At 42.5% G+C, this 21,914-nt stretch overlaps 2 protein-coding genes across 5 annotated transcripts in view; both read left to right on the top strand.

Moving 5' to 3' along the window:
* Positions 1-16,954, top strand: part of Usp4 (ubiquitin specific peptidase 4) — a 48,776-nt gene extending 31,822 nt beyond the window's left edge. For all 4 annotated transcript variants that reach the window (XM_027933563.2, XM_027933564.2, XM_071615727.1 and 1 more), the window contains 10 exons: positions 277-371; positions 3,439-3,630; positions 4,763-4,851; positions 7,926-8,150; positions 11,034-11,104; positions 11,766-11,884; positions 12,346-12,495; positions 13,937-14,040; positions 15,900-15,988; positions 16,370-16,954. In XM_027933563.2, coding sequence (XP_027789364.1) covers positions 277-371; positions 3,439-3,630; positions 4,763-4,851; positions 7,926-8,150; positions 11,034-11,104; positions 11,766-11,884; positions 12,346-12,495; positions 13,937-14,040; positions 15,900-15,988; positions 16,370-16,531 — 1,296 coding nt within the window. In that variant the 3' untranslated portion in view covers positions 16,532-16,954. The remainder of the gene's footprint in view (positions 1-276; positions 372-3,438; positions 3,631-4,762; positions 4,852-7,925; positions 8,151-11,033; positions 11,105-11,765; positions 11,885-12,345; positions 12,496-13,936; positions 14,041-15,899; positions 15,989-16,369) is intronic.
* An 88-nt stretch (positions 16,955-17,042) lies between these two features.
* C8H3orf62 (chromosome 8 C3orf62 homolog) lies at positions 17,043-21,388 on the top strand. Its single transcript, XM_027933567.3, has 3 exons — positions 17,043-18,359; positions 19,392-19,483; positions 20,888-21,388. Exons 1-3 carry the CDS (start codon positions 17,890-17,892, stop codon positions 21,151-21,153), a joined length of 828 nt encoding a protein of 275 aa, XP_027789368.1. The 5' UTR covers positions 17,043-17,889; the 3' UTR covers positions 21,154-21,388.
* Positions 21,389-21,914: the final 526 nt, after the last annotated feature.

Genomic DNA, 21,914 nt, shown 5'->3' on the forward strand with positions numbered 1-21,914 from the left:
CCAGAGCCTTCTAGATGACAGCTAGTCTCTGGTCAGCACTTGTCACCATTCCTATTACTTTAGGGCACTTGTTACCTGCATGGATAGTGCTAGCAACTAAAAGGGAGCCATACTGCACCCCTTTGAACCTTGGCCCCAAGTAGAGGGGCTTGTTGCATTATAGTTTCTTTAGGGATAACACTCCAATAGGACATTTTTTTCCCTTGTTCTGTGTTTTAAGCAATGTAGGGGTACCCTGAGTCATCCTATAATCTCTCTATTACTATTGATTCTTAGATGGTGGTCACAGATGTGTATAATCACCGGTTCCACAAAATTTTCCAAATGGATGAAGGTTTAAGCCACATCATGCCTCGGGATGACATTTTTGTGTGAGTACTTAGCAGTTTCTGGTGCAGGATCAGAGGTAACATTCTAGAGGCTTTGCCTTATTTGTGTCTCCACAGCGAAGTTCTGGCAGTCTGTTCGTGTGCATTTTTTTCAAGCCCCAGTGGAAAGATCTGGATATTCAGGGAATTGTGGGCAGCCATCAGTGCTAATAAGTACCTACTGGCATTACTGAGCTGCATTGCCAGCATATACATAGTCTTTGGTCACTAGTTGCTGCTTCTTAAGAGTGCTGATTCATACTACAGATGGTCCTTTTGTCAGAGATGCCTCACTCAAGAAGAGTCATAACTGTAACTGTGAGAAGGGCCATGGGAAGATATGAGAAGGGCAATTTTATAGGTGGATCTTGGCCTTTCTGTGCTGTAGGCTGTGCCTCTCAGGCTGGTGCCAGAGTACCATTATCCCCATTTCAGAAATAAACAGCAGTTGGCAGCTCAGACATTCTGCAAGCTCTGAGATTCCATTTTCTCATCACTGTGGTGACAGTGTACTGGTCTCCTCACCCATCCAAAGTGCTGCTTCATGACTGCTCTAGATAATTGTGTGTATTTCCCAGTTGCAGTAGGTTGGGACATGAAATTGCCCTGTGGCTCTCGGAGAAGCTTGACTGGACCACAACCTTTGCTGGTCTTCCCTCTTTACCTTTCATTCAGACACTTGCCTCTGCTGAAGAACTTTTTTTTTTTTTTTTTTTAATCAGAGATTGAACCCAGGGGTGCTTAACCACTGGGACAGCCCTTTTTAAATATTTTATTTAGATATTGGGTCTCACTTAGTTGCTTGGGGCCTTGCTAAATTGCAAAGGCTGGCTTTGAACTTGCGATTCTCCTGCCTCGGCCTCCCAAGCCACTGAGATTATAGTCATGTACCACTGCACCTGGCTTGTCTGTTTTTGACACAGGAATGCAGAGAGCCCTTCCCATTACATATTTGGGCCTATGATATCATGGTCACTCTTAAAAGAATAGTTCTTGGCTGAGTGTGGTGGCATATGACTGTAATCGCAGTGGCTCAGGAGGCTGAGGCAGAAGGATCGTGAATTCAGAGCCAACCTCAGCAACTTCATGAGACCCTATCTCAAAATAAAAAAAAAATAATAAAAAGAGCTGAGGATGTGACTCAGTGGTTGAGTGCCCGTGGGTTCCATACCTGTACTAAAAAGAATAGTTTTGTTTTGTTTTGTTTTTACCACACATACATAAAAGATCTTGGTTCCATTTACTGCCTTCCCACTTACAGATAATTTTTCTGATATTATAAATGGAGGGTGCCAAGGCTCATGCTGCGCAACAGGGCAGGGAATGGGAAAGTTAGCATTCATATCTGTTGCTGACTCCAAATCCTTTAACATAATTTCTCTCAGTTCTGGAAACTAGTGATTGCGCATACCTGATCCCACAAGAAATGGTGCATCTCCCTGCAGGGAGCTTTGCAGAATCTCATCAATAAAGGAATTTCCATAGGGTTTTAGGGCCAACCATCAGGAAAAGAAATTCTTTTAAAGATAGCTCCTCTTGCAGGCATGATGCCATATGCGTATAGTGGCAGTGACTTAGGAAGCCAAGGCAGGAGAATCCTAAGTTCCAGCCAGCCTCAGCAACTTAAGGAGAGACTGTCTCAAAATAAAAAATAAAAAGAGGGGCTGGGGTTGTGGCTCAGTGGTAGAGCACTCGCCTAGCATGTGTGAGGCCCTGGTTCCCTAGCACCACATAAAAATAAATAAATAAAGATATTGTGTCCAACTGAAGAATTAAAAAAAAAAAAAAAAAAAGAACTGGAGATGTAGCTCAGTGATTCAGTCCCTCATACAGAGGAGGGTGAAGGGGAGGGGATGAATTGCCTAAGAAAACCAATAGTAATGTGATGTTTTTTGAGCATGTCATGTATCATACTACTAAATCACTTAATTCTTTCTACAGCCTTGTAAAGCAGGTAATCCTTTTGTCCACTGAGTAAACAAACTCAGAAGTTATATTGGTGTACTGGGTCACTGAAGCCAGAAAATGGCAACAGTGAAGCTGAAACCTAGGCCAGCCTAAATCAAGGCCCAGCTCTTAACCATTGTGAACTACAGATCCCTACTTAGAATATATCATGAACACTTTTGTGAGTTGTTCTTAGAGTTCCTCCTGCATAAACTGTAGACAGGTCTACTTGCCAGGCATCTGGGAGGGAATTTGTATGAAGTTATAGTTTTAAAAAATTGAATCAGTAAGTTTGTATCTCCCTCTATAGTCAGTTGTCAGCAATTTTGGTAACATCTGTTCCAGGACAGAACATCTCTTAAATCTTCTCAATCCCATGTATTCACCAAGTAAGACACATTTTTAAAAAATATATTTATTTATTTTTTTTAGTTGTAGTGGACACAATACCTTTATTTATTTATATGTGGTGCTGAGGATTGAACCCAGGGCCTTGAACGTGCTAGGGAAGCGCTCCTCCGCTGGGCCACAACCTCAGCCCAGACACATTTTTTAAAGTAATTGATTTAATTTAGCAGTTTCTTTGGTTATCTCATTTTTTTTAACATTACATATGATTGTTTTATTTCAGCGTTTTTGAACAAAGATGGCAAATAATTGATCTTTTTAAAGTTCTCTGTTTGAAAAGAAGAGTTTTTGTCTAATATTCTGTGTACATCCTTATACTATACCTGGTTTTATTAAAGGGCAGGGCACCAAGAATTCAGTTTAAAAAGCTGAGGGTCCTTGGTAACAAAAGATCAACTTGACTTCCTTTACCCAATAGTCCAGATAATGGCCATCATTTGCATATTGAGTCTCTGTTGAAGGCGCACAGAGTTTGAAGCCATCGTTGGAGAAGGAGCTTGAACTTAAGTCCAGTTATATAGATGTTGACGATGATCCTTTGTGGGATTCCTGACCCAGCCTCTGGCGTTGCTCCTGAAATGGTTTATCTACCTTTCCTGCTAAAGGATGCTCTTTCCTAGAAACAATTGTCTTGACCAACACATAGCTGCAGCTCAGATGTTTGTTCTCACAGGGACTTGTTTGCTGAAAGTGCTCTCTTGTATGATTGATACAGGTATGAGGTCTGCAGCACCTGCGTGGATGGCTCGGAATGTGTCACGCTTCCAGTCTATTTCAGGGAGAGGAAGTCTAGACCATCGAGTACTTCCTCTGGGGCAGTACTGTATGGGAGGCCACTGTTGGTTTCTGTTCCCAAGCACAAGCTGACTTTTGAGTTTTTGTACCAGGCTGTTTGTGATCGGATCAGGTTGGTAGCAGGAATATACTTTGGTTGTTATTGGAAATCAAGATAAGTCTAGTAATAGTAGTGACAGTCCCTATAAAGTGTCTAGGTTGATTTTATGTACTCACTTCTATAAGGATGATAGTTAAGTGTGGTGATAGTACACACCTGTAATCTCAGCTAATCAGGAGGCTTTGTTAGGAGGATAACAAGTTTGAGGCCAGCCTGGGCAACTTAGCAAGACCTTGTCTCAAAATAAAGAAGAAGAAGAAAAGAAATTCAGCTGTGCCAGCTTCTGGAAGGGCCAGAGTAGATGTCATTTGGGATGTGGCATCTGGCACATTTAGGTACCACAAACCTGGGCACTTAAGGCTCTGGGCCTTGGAATCATGTCAGTTACCTGTGTTAGGAATGCTAATGCTCTGATGCCATTTTGTATTTGAATATTTTTTCTGAAGTGCTCCACTATTATTCCAAACCTGATCATTAGCATTACTGGGAAATAGTTGAAAAAATCATGGTCCCACATGACATTCATAGAAGAAGCAGACTTTTTTTTGGTGGTGGGGGTACTGGGAATTGAACCCAGGGTGCTTAAACCCTGAGCCACATCTCCATCCCCTTTTTAATTTTTTATTTTGAGACTGGGTCTTGATAAATTGTTTGGGACCTCACTAAATTACTGAGGCGCATTTTGAACTTGTGATCTCCTGCTTCAGCCTCCTGAGCCACTGGGATTACAGGTTTGTGCCATTTCGCCTAAGAAGCAGACATTCTTTATAGAATTGTTGATAGATTAAAAAGTATTGTGCCATTACATGTTTTTAAAGCATTTTTATTTCTGTAAATTGTTTTACGAATAGCAGAATATATCAGTTATGAACTACTGGCTCCGTGTGGTGATACTGGCCTGTAGTCTTAGCTATGTGGGAGGCTGAGGCAAAAGGATCACAAATGTGAGGTCAGCCTGAGCAAAAAAGGGGTGTGGGTGTAGCTCAGTAATAGAGCATCTCTAGGTTAAATCCCCAGTACCAAAAAATAAATAACAATAATAATAAAAATGAAAATAAATTATGAACTACTACTTAGGTGCATAGTGAAGAAAAATAGTTAAATGTTAAAACTAACAATGTTTTCTTGTTTTTATTTTTTAAAGCCGCTATATAAAACAGCCTTTGCCTGATGAGTTTAGCCTCTCGCCCTTGGAGCCTGGGGCTTGCAATGGCTCCAGGGGCAGCTGTGAAGGTAAGTGTTTCCCCGCACTGGGGGACTGAGACTAACCAGATTTCTCTTTTTCTTTTTGGTATTGGAAATTGAATCCAGGGCCACTTTACTACTGAGCTACATTTCTAGCCCTTTTTATTTTTAATTTAATTTGAGTCAGAGTCCTTTTTTTTTTTTTTTTTTTTGAGAAAAGGGAAAAAAAGTTTTCTGCTTTGCTAGGAAAGGAGAAATGCAGGGGACTCCTGTCCCAGAGGCTATGATTCTGCCCATCAGCAGGAACAGGGGGCTTTTAAAGAGGTGAATCAAAGGCTCATTCCAAGTGTCTTCTGTTGGAGTTGTAATTCACTTGTTAATTTGGTAGTTAGTCATTTTTGAGATCTTCTGGTACCATTGCCAAAGTCTGGATTACTTCCTTCCTATAGTGAATGTATACTCAAGGACAGATAAATCTGTCTAAAATGGGGAAGGGTCATTCTGTTTCCCCTGAGATTAGGGAGTTGCAAGGAGAGAAGAAGAGAAAGAAACATGTCCATTTTAAAAAATAAGTTGCAGTGGCAGAGCAGCAAGAGCTATATTCAAAGCATAAAGTGAACCTCTGTTATATTTCTTCTCTGTTAATTTCTACATTCCATTTCTATGGAAAAATGGGTGACAACATCTCCAAGTCACTTCCTGTTCTCTGTTAGGTGGGGCATGGACAGTTAAGGGTATTTAGCATCAGAGAAGTTTAGAGGTTCACATTGGCTGATGGCAGGTCACTGGACAAGCATATGCAGGTCAGGGGTCATGCTCAGACAATAATAAACAGGACAACAAAGCATTACTTTTAGTATTTTAGTCAGTCTCTGAAAACCATGAAGATAGTAACTCATAATTGTATCAGTGAAAAAACAGATGGAGTTTATCAATGTAGGAGGCTAGGAAGATTTGTCTATGAGATCAGGCTCAAATTAGGACAAACTTGCAACTCTACAATCTTTGTTATTATTATTGGGCACTCCCACACAAGAACCCTTCCTTTATAGTCTCCAGCTTTATTTACTTTTCTAGGGCTGACACAAGTGTACATCTTAAGTTACATTAAAAAACAAAACAAAACATTTTTTTTCCTTTTAAATATCCGTGTAGAACTGTGTTTAGGCTATACTCTCCTGCCAGGTGTTTAAGACCTAGTTGGTCAAAATTGACCTTGTTCCTCTGAGATTCCTCAGAGATCACTCTTGAGAACTTGTGCAAAGTCTCTTGGCTCCTTTAGCTTTTGAGGTAAGGTCTTAACTAAATTGCCCAATCTGGCCATAAACTTGGGATTTTCATGCTTCAACCTTCAGAGTAGCTGGCCAGCTTTCCCTCTTTTTCAAAGGCGTCATACTCATGGTAAAGAGAGGTTCTTTTTTTTTTTTTTTTTTTTTAATATTTTTTAGTTGTAGATGGACACAATGTCTTTATTTTTATTTATTAATTTTTATGTGGTGCCGAGGTTGGAACCCAGGGCCTCATGCATGTGAGGCAAGGGCTATACCACTGAGCTACCCCAGCCCAAAGAGAGTTTCTTGAGGCTAATCTGGGGGCTCTTTAAGTTGAGTTTCACCTCAGGCACACCGAGCCTAAAGGATTGAGGGACTTGCTGAGGTCATGAAGCAGAGTCAGGATTTGAAGTCTCTTCTGTTGGGAGTACAATGTGGGTATTTACTCATCACTGTAACTGCCTCTGTGCCCTGACTTCTATTGACACAGCTGTTGCATTTAGCTTGGATGGTGAGCCTTTGATCCCTAGGGAAGATACATGTCTTGGCCAATCAGAAGGCAGAGACAGGCTCTCCTGGGCATTTCTTTCTGTTTACCTAGGAAGCCACAGATTATGGCCGACTCTAGGAAGCTCCTGCTTTTGGAAGGAAAGAAATCAGTCAGAAAAGCAATATGATGGGCTTATTGAAGGAAACCCAGAGGCCAAGGGCTGAAAAGTAGTCCATGTCTAATCAAGGAGCTATGTCTGATCTGTATTGTAGTTGTCACTCTTTTTGTGGGAAATTAGGTGAACCAGTGACTTTATTTCTGTAAAACATAAATGATCTTCAAGTTAGTGGTATGAATTCTCAATAGCAGATCCAGATGCCCAGATTTCTGTGAGGTACACACAGTCCTAGAAAGTGAGAATTGATGTTAAAAATGAGCACAAGGTTCCATTTTAACATTCAGCATGTTTTTTATAGAGGAACTGAATACTTTTGCTTAATATTTGTGTTCATTATAGTATTTGAACATTGACTCCTGAATTATAAGTGGTGCTGAGGACTGAACCCAGGGCCTCACATGCTAGGCAAGCACTCTACCACTGAGCCGCAACCCCAGCCCCTTGAATTGTATTTCTTGAGGGTTTTTTGGTTTGTTTGCTTGTTTGTTTGCTTTGTTTGTTTGTTTGTTTGTTTTGTGGTGCTGGGGCTTGAACCCAGGTCCTTATGCATGCGAAGCAAGCATTCTATCAGCTGAGCTATAGCCCCAGCCTTTAAATTGTATTTCTTTTTTTTTTTTTTAATTTTTAATTTATTCTTTAGTTTTCAGTGGACACAACATCTTTGTTTGTATGTGGTGCTGAGGATCGAACCTTGGCCCCATGCATGCCAGGCGAGCACATTACCGCTGGAGCCATATCCCCAGCCCCTAAATTGTATTTCTTAATGTACAGTCTTCTTAAGCATTGAGCGTGAATCTCATTTTAGTACTTTTCTCTCTGTGGACCTAATGATGAAGTTGAAAGAATGAGAACACATGGTGTGAAGTCCAGTAGACTACCAAGTATTGTAGGGCTCTGTTTAGAATGACAGGACTGCTGGATCACTTTGTTGCTCTGAGAGACTCATTTAAGTTCTCTGGGTCTCTACTTCCTTATCATGGAAGAAGTGTCTACTCTGCTCATCTTGTCTCTTTCTCAGAGAGGGTCACACGTGAACTGAAGTGCCTGGTAAATGCAAAGGGGTAGATGTAGTTTCACATACACAGAGCAAAATCTTTAAGGAAACATCATCACAGGTTTCAAATAAAAATTTTAACATTGAATTGGTGACATGAAATCTGTGTTATTTTCATTTGTATTACAGGAGACGATGAAGAAGAAATGGAGCATCTGGAAGAAGGCAAAGAACAGCTTTCAGAAACAGAAGGCAGTGGGGAAGATGAGCTAGGAGGTGACCCCAGTGAGACTACTCAGAAGGTCAAGGGCCAACCCTGCCCCAGAAGACTTTTTACCTTCAGTCTTGTGAACTCCTATGGAACAGCTGACATAAATTCACTTGCAACTGATGGAAAACTACTCAAACTCAACTGTAAGTACTTTCTCTGACTTTTCAACCTGGGTTTTGGGGACGTGGGATCTATTTGAAAAATCCTTGCTCTTGACACAGCATTGGGCTTTCACAGTCTTTGGCTCTGGGAGCAGACACCTGTGTGATCTTTGCCTCTAAGGACATTTTCAGCAACCACCCTTCATGCTTTTATCCTCAGTCCTTAATGACCTCAGAAGGAAGCAGGTCTCTAGTTATTCCCACTATTGCTGTGGATTAGTGGTACTTCTGTTTCCACTCTTGGTAGCAGCATTTCCCCAAACTAAAACAATTCAGAATGAATAATTAAATAAATACTCATGGGGGATGAAGCTACGGAGCTACAACCACAGTTCTTTTATTTTTTAATTTTTTGTAGTAGTGGGGGTTGAAACCAAGTGTACTCTGACACATTCTTAGCCCTTTTAATTTTATTTTATTTTGAGACATTTTCTAGCTAAGTTACCTAGGCTAGCATTGAATTTGTGATCCTCCTACTTCAGCCTCCTGAATTTTTGGGATCATAGTCGTGTGCTACCATGCCTGACTGCGTACTTCTTTTTGATCCAGCAAATGATCACAAAATATGATCCTCTGTGTAAGATTGTCATGGCTCGCGTAGACTCTCCATTGTTTGGAGCCTGTAATGGGACTGTTATACAGATGGAGAGAGGTATCTACAGTGTTTGTGATGCCTCCATGGTTATGGAGAGGAGCTACCATGCCTTTTGGCTTCCTTCATTGGGAAAGAAATTGACTGGTTAACTAGATGTCCTTGAACTAGCTAACTAGTTTGCTTCCTTCCTTTGATTCTTTTTTATTAGTTATATCTCCTTTTAATTTTAATTTTTTGGGGGGTTCGTACCAGGGATTGAACTCAGGAGCACTCAGCTACTGAGCCACATCCCCAGCCTTATTTTGTATTTTATTTAGAGACAGAGTCTCACTGAGTTGGATAGCGCCTCACCATTGCTAAAACTGACTTGGAACTCTCAATCCTCCTGTCTCAGCCTCCTAAGGCGCTGGGATTACAGGCGTGCACTGCTGCACCTGGCTTTATTTTAACTTTTTTTTAACAAACTGGGGATTGAACCCAGGGCCTCACACATGCTAGGCAAGTGCTCTGCTACTGAATTAGATACCAACCCCCCCTTATTTATTTATTTTTTTATAAATTAATGTATTAATTAGGTGTATATGACAGCAGAATGCATTTTGATTCATTGTACATAATTGCAACACAACTTTTCATTTCTCTGGCTGTACACGATTAGGGTCACACCATATGTGCAGTCATACATGTATCTCGGGTAATGATGTCCATTTCATTCTACCATCTTTCCTGCCCCTATACCCCCTCCCTGCCTCCCTCCCCTTTGCCCAAACTTCCTCCATTTTTCCCATGTCACACCTACCCCATCCCACCCCTGGCCCCCAGCCCCAATGGATCAGCATCCACTTTTTCGGCCTTTGGGTTTTGGGGATTGACTTACTTCGCTTAGCATGATATTCTCCAACTCCATCCATTTACCTGCAAATGCCATAATTTTATTCTCTTTTAATGCTGAGTAATATTCCATTATATACCACAGTTTCTAAGTCCTTTGGGTATACACCAAGGAGTGAGATAGCTGGGTCAAATTGTGGTTCCATTTCAAGTGTTCTAAGGAATCTCCATACTGCTTTCCAGATTAGTTGCATAGTTTGCAGTCCCACTAGCAATGTATGAGTGTGCCTGTTCCTCTACATCCTCACCGACATTTATTGTTGTCTGTATTTTTTTTTTAAAATATTTATTTTTTAGGTGTAGTGGGACACAATACCTTTATTTTATTTATTTGTTTTTATGTGGTGCTGAGGATCGAACCCAGGGCCTCACACATGCTAGGCAAGTGCTCTACCGCTGAGCCCCACATTACACAACCCCTATTCCCCTGTTGTCTGTATTCTTTTTTTTTTTTTTTTTTTAGTTGTAGGTAGACACAATACCTTTACTTTATTTATGTAGTTCTGAGAATTGAATTCAGTGCCTCATACATGCTAGGCAAGCACCCGACCACCCTACCCTACAACCCCAACCCTTCTCTGTATCTTAATAACTGCTATTCTGACTGGTATGAAATGAAATCTCAAATGATCTCAAATGAGTAGTTTTGATTTACATTTCTCTAATTACTAGAGATGTTGAACATTTTTTCATATATCTGCTGATTGAATGTATATCTTCTCCCCCCTTATTTCTATTTAAAAAAAAAAAAGCATCATTGAGATATTTTTGGATCTGTCTCTAGCTATCTGTGCTTCTGTCATCTCTGCAACTTCATCCTCTGTAGTACAGAACCTTTCAGATTCTAGCCATCTCCTCAAGCTTCAATCTTTGATTCCTCAATTCAGTTTCCCCCACTTTGTCCCTCTTTCCCCCAAACAGTAGCCTGGAATCTGTCTGTAGGCAGTAAGCTGGGGACAGTGTAGGTGACTTTGTTTTCTGTCTCAGGGTCCTCTCTCCTCTCCCTGTGTCTTTGGAACCTATCTGTAGCACTGATGTGCCAAAGGCTTTGAGGGGTTGGGTTTGGAAGGGCTGGTCCAAGTTCAGCCCTTATTCTTTCTTTCTTTTTTTTTTTTTTAAGTTGTAAATGGACACAATACATTCATTTTTTAAAATTTATTTATAAGTGATGCTGAGGATCAAACCCAGTGCCTCATATGTGTGAGGCAAGTGCTCTGCCACTGAGCCACAATCCCAGCCCCTCGGCCCTTAACAGTGGACATTGGTGAATGAGCAGTGTTGCTGCTGCCTCAGTGAGGCCCTTCTCCCTTTGGTCACTTGGACAGCCTCTCCTGTTGCTGGCCATTTTGTAATGAATGACACTTTGGTCCCCCCTGCAGCTCGATCCACACTGGCCATCGACTGGGACAGTGAAACCCGGAGCCTTTACTATGATGAACAAGAATCTGAGGTAGGTCTCTAGGGGTTCATGGTCAGAAATACATGCTAGTTTCTGCTCTGGAAGTGTATTAGCTATATTCTTATATTCTTACCAGTTGGACAATAGTTTAACAAGGTGTGGTTTTTTTTGTTTGTTTTTCTTTTATGGTGTTACTGGGGATTGAATTTAGGAGTGCTCTATTACTGAGCCCTTTTCATTTTGTTTCATTTTTATTTTGATACAAGGGCTTGCTAAATTGCCCAGCTTGGCCTAGAACTTGTGATCCTCTTTTCTTAGCCTCCTGAGATCCTAGGATTGCAGGCATTTGCCACTGCACCCAGCCAACAAATTTAAGACCAAGGACAAAGCCGGACTGAGTAGCCCATGCCTATAATCCCAGTGATTTGGGAGCTGAGGCAGTAGGATCACAAGTTCGAGGCTATCCTGGGCAACTTAACAAGACTCTGTCACAAAATAAAAATAAGGGCTGGGGATATAACTTAGTAGTAGAATGTCCCTGGATTTAATCCCAGTACTACGGGGAAGAAGGGGGCAGCACGTGATTTCATCATTTCATATTCAGAAGCTCCAGAAAGTATAGTATATTCCAGGAAGAGCCTCTCATAGGCCTTTATGTTTTGACTCAGTAAGATCTTGTTTCCCCTGCAGAACTAGCACTTTTTTCTTATAGGCCTACGACAAGCACATGAGCATGCTGCAGCCTCAGAAGAAGAAGAAGACTGCAGTGGCCCTGAGAGACTGCATTGAACTCTTCACCACCATGGAGACCCTTGGGGAGCATGACCCCTGGTATGTACCTTCTCACTCTCAGGGCAGGGGCACCTCTGTGCTCCAGAATCTGAGACCTGCTGGTATCTGTACCCAAAACCTTTTACTGGGGCTGGGGATGTGGCTCAAGTGGTAGCGCGCTGCCTGGCATGCGTGAGGCACTGGGTTCGATCCTCAGTACCACATACAAATAAATAAAGATATTGTGTCCACCTAAAACAAAAAAAAATTTTAAAAAATTCTTTTACGTGCACATGCCACTTTTTCACATGGCCAGCCCTATAACATAGCCCTTCTGTTTGGGTTGTGTTTTCCAGACTAAGAAAGCCATTGGCCTGTTTTGGAAGGCAGGTCCTTGCCCAAAATCTGTCCTTAAGAATAGCAGCTATTGTGGTATTACAGCTGTGTCCCCAGCATGAGTACCCAGGTAGCAATGGCTCCCCTCATCCCCTGCTAAGCAGAGACTTCTCTTTTCTCTTCAGGTACTGTCCCAATTGTAAGAAGCACCAGCAGGCCACAAAGAAGTTTGACCTGTGGTCCTTGCCCAAGATCCTGGTAGTCCATCTCAAACGTTTCTCCTACAACAGATACTGGAGGGATAAGCTTGATACAGTTGTGGAATTCCCAGTCAGGTGAATCCCTATGACTGAAGTGTTAGGAAAAATTTAGAAACAGGCAGGAAATATGGACATTGATTTGCTGAGAGGTTTGTTACCAAAGACTTTTCTGAATTAGGATGTATGTTGTTGGGCTTTGGGAGGTAGACTTTGATTGTAGTAATTGCTCCCCTCCCTATCCTCCCATGGGGAAGAGACTCCAGTAGAAGCCCTTCCCTAGACTCGGGGGGCTGCTAATTCTCTTGTTATTCTTGGTCCCCCTCTCAAATCCCTGATGCCACTTAACTGGCCTTTCCCAGTCCATCATTGGTCCCAAGGAGCCTGGCCTCAGCAGTGGCAGTACAGCACAGTGGTACCTCTATTAACAGGGGCAAGGTGGTCAGAGGGCAATCTGCAGAGAGACCTGGATGATTGTTGGGGCTTCAGGTAGGGTGCAGACCTGCTACAGTCCTGTTTCTGAGGTAGCAGCTGGGACTAACTATCTTCTCAGGTCCCCTCAGGACCCAGGTTATTGACTGTAACTAAGACAGGAAAGCAAGCCAACCAGATAGGTTAAAAATGCTTTCTGGAGGGAAAGGGTAGGGTAGGTCCTTAAAATATAGGAACAATGTCCTTGTGAGAATCTAGTGGTGGGTAATGAGTATTTGTTGTAAAATTCTTTTCTTATCTTTACTTGAAAATTTCAGAATGAAGTGTTTTAAGTCCATGCATGGTAAACACATGCCTGTAGTCCCAGCTTCTCAGGAGACTGAGGTGGGAGGATTATTTGAGCCTAGGAGTTACACCAGCGTGGGCAACATAGCAAGACCCTATCTGAAAAACAGAATAAGATGTTGTAGGAAAAAAGCTTTCTGAGGACTGTTTTGGTATTTGGTTTAAATGACTATGGCACCAATTGTAATTCTGTTATTAATAACCACTTCTTCCTAGTTGCTGAAGTCCTCTTGTCTATCTCCAAACCCTCACCTTCCATTTGGTCTGGTGGCAGTTACCCAGGAGGCTTCTCTTAATTTCTGGCCTGAATGTGTCAGTGGTCAGAGCACAAAGTCCAGGGCTCCTCTGCCATAGTCTTTTCATTTATTTCTTCTCTCTTTCTCTCTCTCTCTTTTTTTGGGGGGGTTGGGTGGGCTGGGGGAGGGGTTCCGGGAATTGAACTAAGGGCACTCAACCACTGAGCTACATCCGCAGTACTGTTTTTGTATTATATTTAAAGACAGGGTCTCACTGAGTTTCTTAGTGCCTCACTGTTGCTGAGGCTGACTTTGAACTCTTCAGCCTCCTGAGTCCCCTGGGGTTACAGGCATGCAGTACCACGCCTGGCTATTTCTTGTCAAATAGTTTTTTTGAGTGCCTGTCTTATGTTCTGGCCAGTTAGATGAAAGAGGTTGTTGGGCTGCTCTGACTTCTTTTTCGGAGTTTAAAATATTTAAGAGCTATTCTTGTGTTTTGTTCTTAGAGCTCTGAACATGTCTGAGTTTGTCTGTGACTTGTCAGCAAGGCCTTACGTGTATGACCTCATTGCTGTGTCCAATCACTATGGAGCCATGGGGGTTGGCCACTGTAAGTATTGGTAGCTGCTTTCTTCTGAGGTGTTGGCTTGTGCAGTTCTGCAAGCTTTACGCTACATGCTTTTTCAACACCATTGCTTCACCATGCTTTTTGTTTTGTTTTAAAATTCTTAATTTTTTTTTTTTTAATATTTATTTTTTAGTTATCGGCGGACACAACATCTTTGTATGTGGTGCTGAGGTTTGAACCCGGGCCGCACGCATGCAAGGCGAGCGTGCTACCGCTTGAGCAACATCCCCAGCCCAAATTCTTAATTCTTTAATTCAGTAACTCTTGTTTCTGTGAATTTATCCTAAGGAACTGATTTGACATTAGAGAAAGCTTTACACCCAAAGATGTTCATCTCTTTATAACAGTGAAAAGTTAATAGCTGCCTTGGTGATCAACAGTTGGCACTGTTGTCCACTCATAGCCATTTCAAAATAAAATTAATAGCATGGGGGAAATGGACTGTGTACATGAAAACTGCTACATAAAATTATATCCTTACAAAAGGTGGAATCACAACTATGTGAAGTTAAAAAACAAAATGTTGTTGGGGGTTGAGACTGGAAGGAGAGACACTGAATTGTTTATCCCCCCTCCTTTTTTTTTGCTTTACTTTATGTCTCAAAAAATTTTTTAAAAATATTTTTTAGTTGCTGATGGACCTGTATTTTATTTATTTGTATGTGTTGCTGAGAATCTATCCCAGTGACTCACACATGCCAGGCAAGCATGCTACCACTGAGCCACACCCAGCCCTATGTCTCAAAATTTCTATAACATGTAGGTTTAGTTTTAAAATTAAACTTATGTTTTCTTACTTGTTTATGGGAAGTGCTACTGAAATAGAAGTGAAGAATTGGATTTCCTTACATTTCTGTCTACTACATGTGCATTGGGCCTGCTGCCAACACACCCAGTATTAGGTCCCCAAGACATGATTCCTTGGAAAGGGTCAGTTCCATTTATACTTATACTAGATTACAGAACTGCCCTGATCTTTTAAATTTTCTCCCTGTACTAATAAGATATAGAAATTGGCCTGAAAGTCTGCTCTTTCATCTCAGTAGTAGTAGTAGTAGTAGTAATAATAATACTGGAGATTGTACCCAGAAATACTTTACCCACTGAGTTATATCCCCTATCCTTTTTGTTCTGTTTTGAAGGAGGGTCTTACTAACTTGCTGAGGCAGGCCTGAAACTTGAAATCCTTCTGCCTTAGTCTCCCAAATAGCTGGGATTATAGCATGTGCCACTGCTCCTAGCCTGGCCCTCCATTCTTACCATATCACCTTCTAGCTTCAAATGCCTGCTCAGTCTCCAGCCCTCATGTTTGCATTCTATTCCATCAGAAGGTGGGGTGGGGAGGAAAGGCAGATATCCCAGAACCCCCATCAACTCTTCTACATACATTTCATTGAGTATAACTGAGCCATACAGCTCCATATAGTGTAGGAGAGGCTGGGAAAATAAAATTTCGCATGTTTGAAAATCGGGCCCTGTCAGTAATTTTTAAACTTTATTTTATTAGTTTACTTTTTTATGTGATGCTGAGGATTAAACCCTGTGCCTCACACGTGCTAGGCAAGCACTTTACCACTTGAACCACAACCCCAGCTCCATCCATTAGTAATTTTTGATCATGTTATATATCCTGCTGTTCTATAACTTGCTATTTTTCCTTACAATTAATTTTGACATCTGCTTAAGTTTCTCTGTTCAAATGTATTCATTTTTAATGCTATTTAAAAAAACAAAAGACACAAACTGTAAACTATTTTTAATTTCAGGGCTATTTATTTATTTAGTGCAAGCCTAGTAAACTAGCCAGTTGACTCTTTAGTATTTTGTTTATTACTTGACAGACACTGCATATGCAAAAAACAAACTAAATGGGAAATGGTATTACTTTGATGATAGCAACGTGTCCCTGGCCTCTGAGGACCAAATTGTGGTGAGTATGCTGACTGGATTGATTCTGTCTCTGGACTTAATGGATTAAAGCTGAGAAGGGTAGCTCTCAGGCTTGTTGGTTACCTAATCATTCTCATGTGACAGGGGGAGCTGGATGTGGTAGAGTTGACCTGCCCTTTGTTTAGGATCCTTTCTAAAGGAAAAGCTCAACTTTCCTCAAGGCTCTATGCCATAGGGTACCCACCATTCCCCACTGGCCTGGCAGGAGCCAGCCTCAGGTAATAGTCCCTTCTTAGTCATCTCTGTATGGATATCCAGAGCAAGATGGTTGATCTTTGAGAGTGTTGAATAGTGAGAAATAACCTGGGGCAATGGATAATTTTACCAACCAGTAGATGGATTCTCCCCTCTTGTGTTTCAGACAAAAGCCGCTTATGTGCTGTTCTACCAGCGACGGGATGATGAGTGTTATAAGACACCTTCACTCATCAATTTTCCTGGTTCTTCTGATGGAGGGACCAGGCCAAGCAGCTCACAGCAAGGTTTGGGGGATGATGAGGCTTGCAGCATGGATACCAACTGATGCTGACTCAGCGACCCTGCCTCCCCACAGAACCCAGCATCCCCCAGGAGAATGTCTTTGGCACTTGGAAAACTGCTTGTGTTCAATTTAAAAAGCCAGATGAGGAAATTCCCTTCTTTTTTTGAGCAGAAGACAAAAAAAGACCCTGTTTGCTCAGAAGGATTGTCAAGAGCCTGAATTATTTTTCTTTTTAAACAGGTGGTGAGATAAAGCCTGTGGAACTGAAAGTGGGGGGTGGGTGGGGGTGCACAATGGAGTATGTCTGATGGATTTCAAAGAATGGAGACAAACACACTGTAATTGAATATGGTGCAGCCATGAAGACCCACTTGCAGGGCTGCTGTGAGCTCCTGGATATCTAGTTCTGGTACCCATACTGGTCACCCCAGTAGTCTGGCCACAGTAAACCGAGCCTCAAGTAAACTTGATGTTGTCCATTTGTCCTTTGCTGTTCCCTGAGATGGGTTTATAATTTTCTAAAATTAGCACTGAAGCCCATTTGTTTCTCCTTTGAGTCGTTTTGGAATTTCCAGCTTTCCTTCTGATAATCAAATGAAAATACTTAGTATTGAGGTCTCTCAACCTCCTGTGGAACCTAGCAGTTATGTTTTGTCCCCCACTATCTTTGATGAATTGAGACAGATTCTGTGTGGAACTTTTATCAGACACCCCTTAAAGAAGTCTATTCACAAAACTGCCCAGTACAGTATCCAGTTGTTTGTCTATGTTGACTTGAGAACAGAACCTTCATGGGAATTTGTTAAGCCTGGAAAAGGGCTCTCATTCAGTGGTTTTGGGTAATGCATTTTCATAATAGGCCTTTCCAGACCTGGTTTTCTCCCTGACCCTGCTGGAAACCCCACAACTGGCCGCTTGCCCCCATTCTGGTGCCCTACATTATCCTGCCTCCCTCTGTATACCAGGCCTTTGCTGCTCCTGCTGGCCACGAAGGTTTAAAGAACATTATAGTCCGGGCTTTTTTGTCTGACCTTTAACCTAATCTGTGGGGGTTGGTACCGCCCGCTTCGGGCACGCGCGGGTCGGGCTCGCGCGGTCCGGCTCGCGCAGTGACCGTTGAGGGCTGTGGTGTTTCCGTGCTGCTCGGTGAGGATAGGGCTGGAGCTTCTGAGTCCCATGGCCTGTTGGAGCAGGGGCAGGGCAAACGGGTGGGCTATGGTAGCTTAGACTTGGGGGAGAAGTGTGGGAGGCTGGGGAAAGTGTGACAGAGCCATGGCAGGAGGGAGGAGGAGCTGGTGGGGGTCTTCCCACTCGGTCCTATAGCCTGGGATAACCCCAAGGAAGGTGTGGCAAGTTCCCCTTTCAGGCTGATTGGCAGCAGCCTCTGTACCCTCATTCTCATGTTACTCTGTGCATTTCCAATGTATTACATAATAAAGACATGGTCCCTTTTAGGGAAAATGTCTGAAAAACTAAGAAGATGCAGAAAGGAGCTGACCGCAGCCATTGACCGGGCCTTTGAAGGAGTCAGTCATTCCCAGGAGTGCACAGGCCTGCAGAAGCTAGAGCCAGGTGCCACATCGCTTTCCTTCTCCCTACCTATGCACAGGCTTCTCTGTAGAGGACACCCTCTGGCAGCCTGCTCCTCTACTGCCCTGTTTGCTGCTGCCCCTTGTGCTTCTGAGAAGGAGAACCCTGCCTTTGTGCCATACCATGTCCCTGTTAATGCAAAACCACATGCTTTATGCCCCAAAAGAAAACCTCTGGCCAGCAAGGAAAATGTGTTGATGCACCCCTCCATTTTGGCACCTGAAAGACCGTTTTGGAGAGCTGCAGGAGATGGGGAAAACTGGAGAAAAGAAAGTTTAAGGTGATTCTGATTTGATAGTTTAATAATTACAATTAAGAAGATTCTTGTTTCTGAAAAAATTGTTGAAGATCCTAGAGTCAATTCATGCCTCCTCTTCGGATCTGCAGGACTGTTTGGGAAGCTCACAAAATATTCTCTAGAATTTAGCCCAGAAAACAAGTTATATGTGTATGTGTTTGGGTTGAGGGCCTGGGTTGTCAATTCTGGATGTTAAACCAGTCATGGAAACGACTTTGCAGTACTCAAAGGAGTAATGAATGTTAACATTTTTTTAAATGACCTCATTTTTTTTATGCTGCAGAAACAAAAATCTTAATCCTAAATTTTTTTTTAATTCCATCTTGTGTTTGAACTTGGGGTACTGGAACCTTTGATACCTTCCTTTGTCTACATTAGGGAGAAGTTGAATCAAAGGCCCTACTGGGCCCTACTTCCTAGTATTGTCCTTGCTTCTGCTCCCCTCCACTACCCTGAAGTCTTTGAACTGTCACCAGGTTAAGTCTCCCCTAGATCTCTCAAACTGCCTGGTCCCAAGCACCTTGACTTTGAGCAGGGCTAACCATATATGCTGGGTTCAGTGGCATAAACCTGTAATCCCAGCAAGTTGGGAGGCTGAGGCAGGAAAATTGTACAAATTCAAGGCCAGCCTGGACAATTTAGCAAGATACTGTTTCAAAAAATTCAAAAGACTGGCAATGTTGCTCAGTGGTAGCACACCCCTGGGATCAGTACCCAGTACTGAAAGGGTGGAAAAAAAGTCCTGCCATCTTGGCTGCCCAGTGGAATAAAAGCTAAACTCCTCAAGTATTTATATTGATGTTCATAAGCATTAATGCAGCCTGTGATGCTTATGAGTCATTATGATAATGCTATTAGTCAATTTCTTCACTGATTAACAGATTGATTACTCTGTAATCACAGCATAAATGACAATTTAAAGTCAACAGTAATCTAACATTTTCCCCTCCAATATTTTCTTGAAAGAGGATCTAATTCCCCACCTTTCCCCCCCCCCCCCCCCTGGGGCTACAGGAAAGATATGGAGAGAGATTTGAAAGTTGACTCAAACATGCCTCTCAACAATTCTAGCCAAGAAGTCACAAAGGATCTGCTGGATATGATTGGTGAGTACAGAGGGTTGGGCCATCGTCTTCTTGGGAGAATAGGTCCTTTATGCAGGCAGAGGGCCCATATGTCTTAGAGGGGGTTTGGTGATAAGAACTTTTTATTTTCCATATTTGGTGGATTTGTTCTACTCACAATAGACTCTGCATAGAGCAGCAAATTAGTCAAACTCTGTCCCTTTCTTCACAGAACTGATAACCTAGTGAGGTCACGCATCAATCAGGTCATTTCATAAATGTCTAATTATAGTGAGTCCCCGAAAGCAAAGGATGCCAGCCTCCATGACTTGGTCCTTGAGCTTAGATCCGAAGTAAACAGGACATAGGCAAAGAGGAAGAGAGAGGGGCTGGGGATGTGGCTCAGTGGTAGAGCACTTGCTTGGCACATGTAAGATACTGGGTTTGTCCCCAGCACCACATAAAAATAAATAAATGAAAATAAAGGTATTGTGTCCATTTACAACTAAAAATTTAAAGAAAGGAGGAGGAAGAGAGAGGAGTCCAGCTGAGTAAAAAAAGAAGATTTAATGCCCAAAGCTCTCCTGTACTTCCCCCCACCCAGAGGGAGTCACTGTTAACATAATAGTATACAGTTTGTCAGACACTGGGTATTGAAACCAAGAGTACTTTACCACTGAGCTATGTCCCCGGTCCTTTTATTTTTTAATTTTGAGACAGGGTCTCTACATTGCCAAGGAAGGATCTCACTGAATTTCTGAGACTGATTTTGACCTTTGCCATACTTCTTCTTCAACCTCTTTTGAGTTGCTGGGATTATAGACATGTGCCACTGTGCCTGGCTGTATGACTTTTTAAATGATTCATATTACACAGTGGACAAATAGTTCTAGTTAAGGGGTGTATAGTCTTGAGTGCTGCTTGAAGCTGGTCTCCAAGTTATGAAGGATGGGAGGAAAGCCTGACAGAGGGGTGGTACTCACCTTAGGCTATAAAACCTCGGCCAGCCTATGACTTAGTGGACTAGTCTCCTACAGTAGCCCCAGGAGATAACTGAAATTATCACTGCCTCTGCCTGCCATCTCCTTGGCCCTCACCAGCAGCAGGCAGCATTTTGATTCCCCTGAAGACCTTTCTTGTTTCACACCATGTCTTTTCATCTGAATTAGGGAGTTCCCCGAGAGCCAAGACAAGTGTGTGCATTTCTGTGTCTTTCCACTTATAACTTAGGAACTGGCAGATAGTTAGGGATGGATAAACATTTGTGTCTGAAAGGAATACACCAAGCCCACCTTACTTTGGCATTCAGTCTGGCAACCTGTCTGCCCTGGGGTAAGAATGCCCAGCTCTGCCCAATCTCTCACACTTGTGGTTTTTAACTGGTACCTGAAATTTCTTTAGAAACCTCTCCTTGGAATTGTAAAGCTGAGTGTTCTTATCTTTAAGACCATACAAGCATCCGAACTATTGAAGAATTGGCTGGAAAACTAGAATTTGAAAATGAATTAAACCGTGTGTGTGGTCACTGCCAAGATTCACCCTTCAAGGAGGAAGCCTGGGCCCTGCTTGTGGACGAGAGCCCTCAGAAGTCCTCAGATGTAGACACTGGCAGCCTTAAGCAGGCTTTCGATGATCAGAATATTATCGAGACTGTTCTGGATTTGGAAGAGGACTACAACTTGATGACCTCTTTTAAATACCAAATTGAGTAAGGAGAGTTGCTTTTAGCTTTGATTCTTTACAGTAGAGGCTGCCATCAGGTACTCTATGCAGAAGCAGCCACAGTGATCATCAGGAGCTGCATTTTCAGAGGGCCGGCAGAAGCTGAATTACCACACCCTTTTTTTTAACTTCAGTTGTGTCCCTTTTTGGGCTGAGAGCCCAGTTTTTGTATTCTGTTGCTTTGAGATATTTCATATTGTTATATATATATTTTTTTACTCAGTGTTTTGTTTTTGATTAATACTCAGTATACCTAGTCCTGAAGGTAGGTATGGGTTGTATCTCTGTTGCATCTCTTGGTATTCTTTTGCCTGGGCCCTTGAAAAAGTATGGGAGCTATAACCAGAATGGGCTTTGTGCAACCCCTGGTACCAGCCCACCCCTAGGCCAGCTCAGCCTATGCAGAAAAATCCACAACAAACTAGACTTTGGTGTGGATGCTCTGATCCCCTTACATATTTGGCTCCCCTTGCACACATAGCTCCCTGTTTCTTACATATGCCCCATGGCCTCTTCATGTCCCAAACTACCTGCTCAGTTCAGAGAGTAGCCTCTGCAGAGGTTTCTTTCTGGCGTCAGAGTTGCTGGCAGATTCCCTCCTAACAGGACGTTCCCATGAGGCCTCCCTACCATGTACCCCCACACAGACACCTGGGCCCCAGATGAGGGTAGGAGGAGAGGGATAGATACAGGATCTGTACCTACATCTCATCCATCCATCCCTCTGCAGGTCTGGCTGCCATGGGTGGAT

This window comes from Marmota flaviventris, chromosome 8 (genome assembly GCF_047511675.1).
Source record: "Marmota flaviventris isolate mMarFla1 chromosome 8, mMarFla1.hap1, whole genome shotgun sequence".
Lineage (NCBI taxonomy): Eukaryota > Metazoa > Chordata > Mammalia > Rodentia > Sciuridae > Marmota > Marmota flaviventris.

What these genes read in the sequence shown, in the direction of transcription:
- C8H3orf62 (XM_027933567.3), top strand. Translation starts at nt 17,890, where the DNA reads ATGTTACTCTGTGCATTTCCAATGTATTACATAATAAAGACATGGTCC. An exon ending in TGGAGAAAAGAAAGTTTAAG is followed by an intron (nt 18,360 to 19,391) that starts GTGATTCTGATT and finishes CTGGGGCTACAG; the next exon opens with GAAAGATATGGAGAGAGATT. An exon ending in GGATCTGCTGGATATGATTG is followed by an intron (nt 19,484 to 20,887) that starts GTGAGTACAGAG and finishes CTTATCTTTAAG; the next exon opens with ACCATACAAGCATCCGAACT.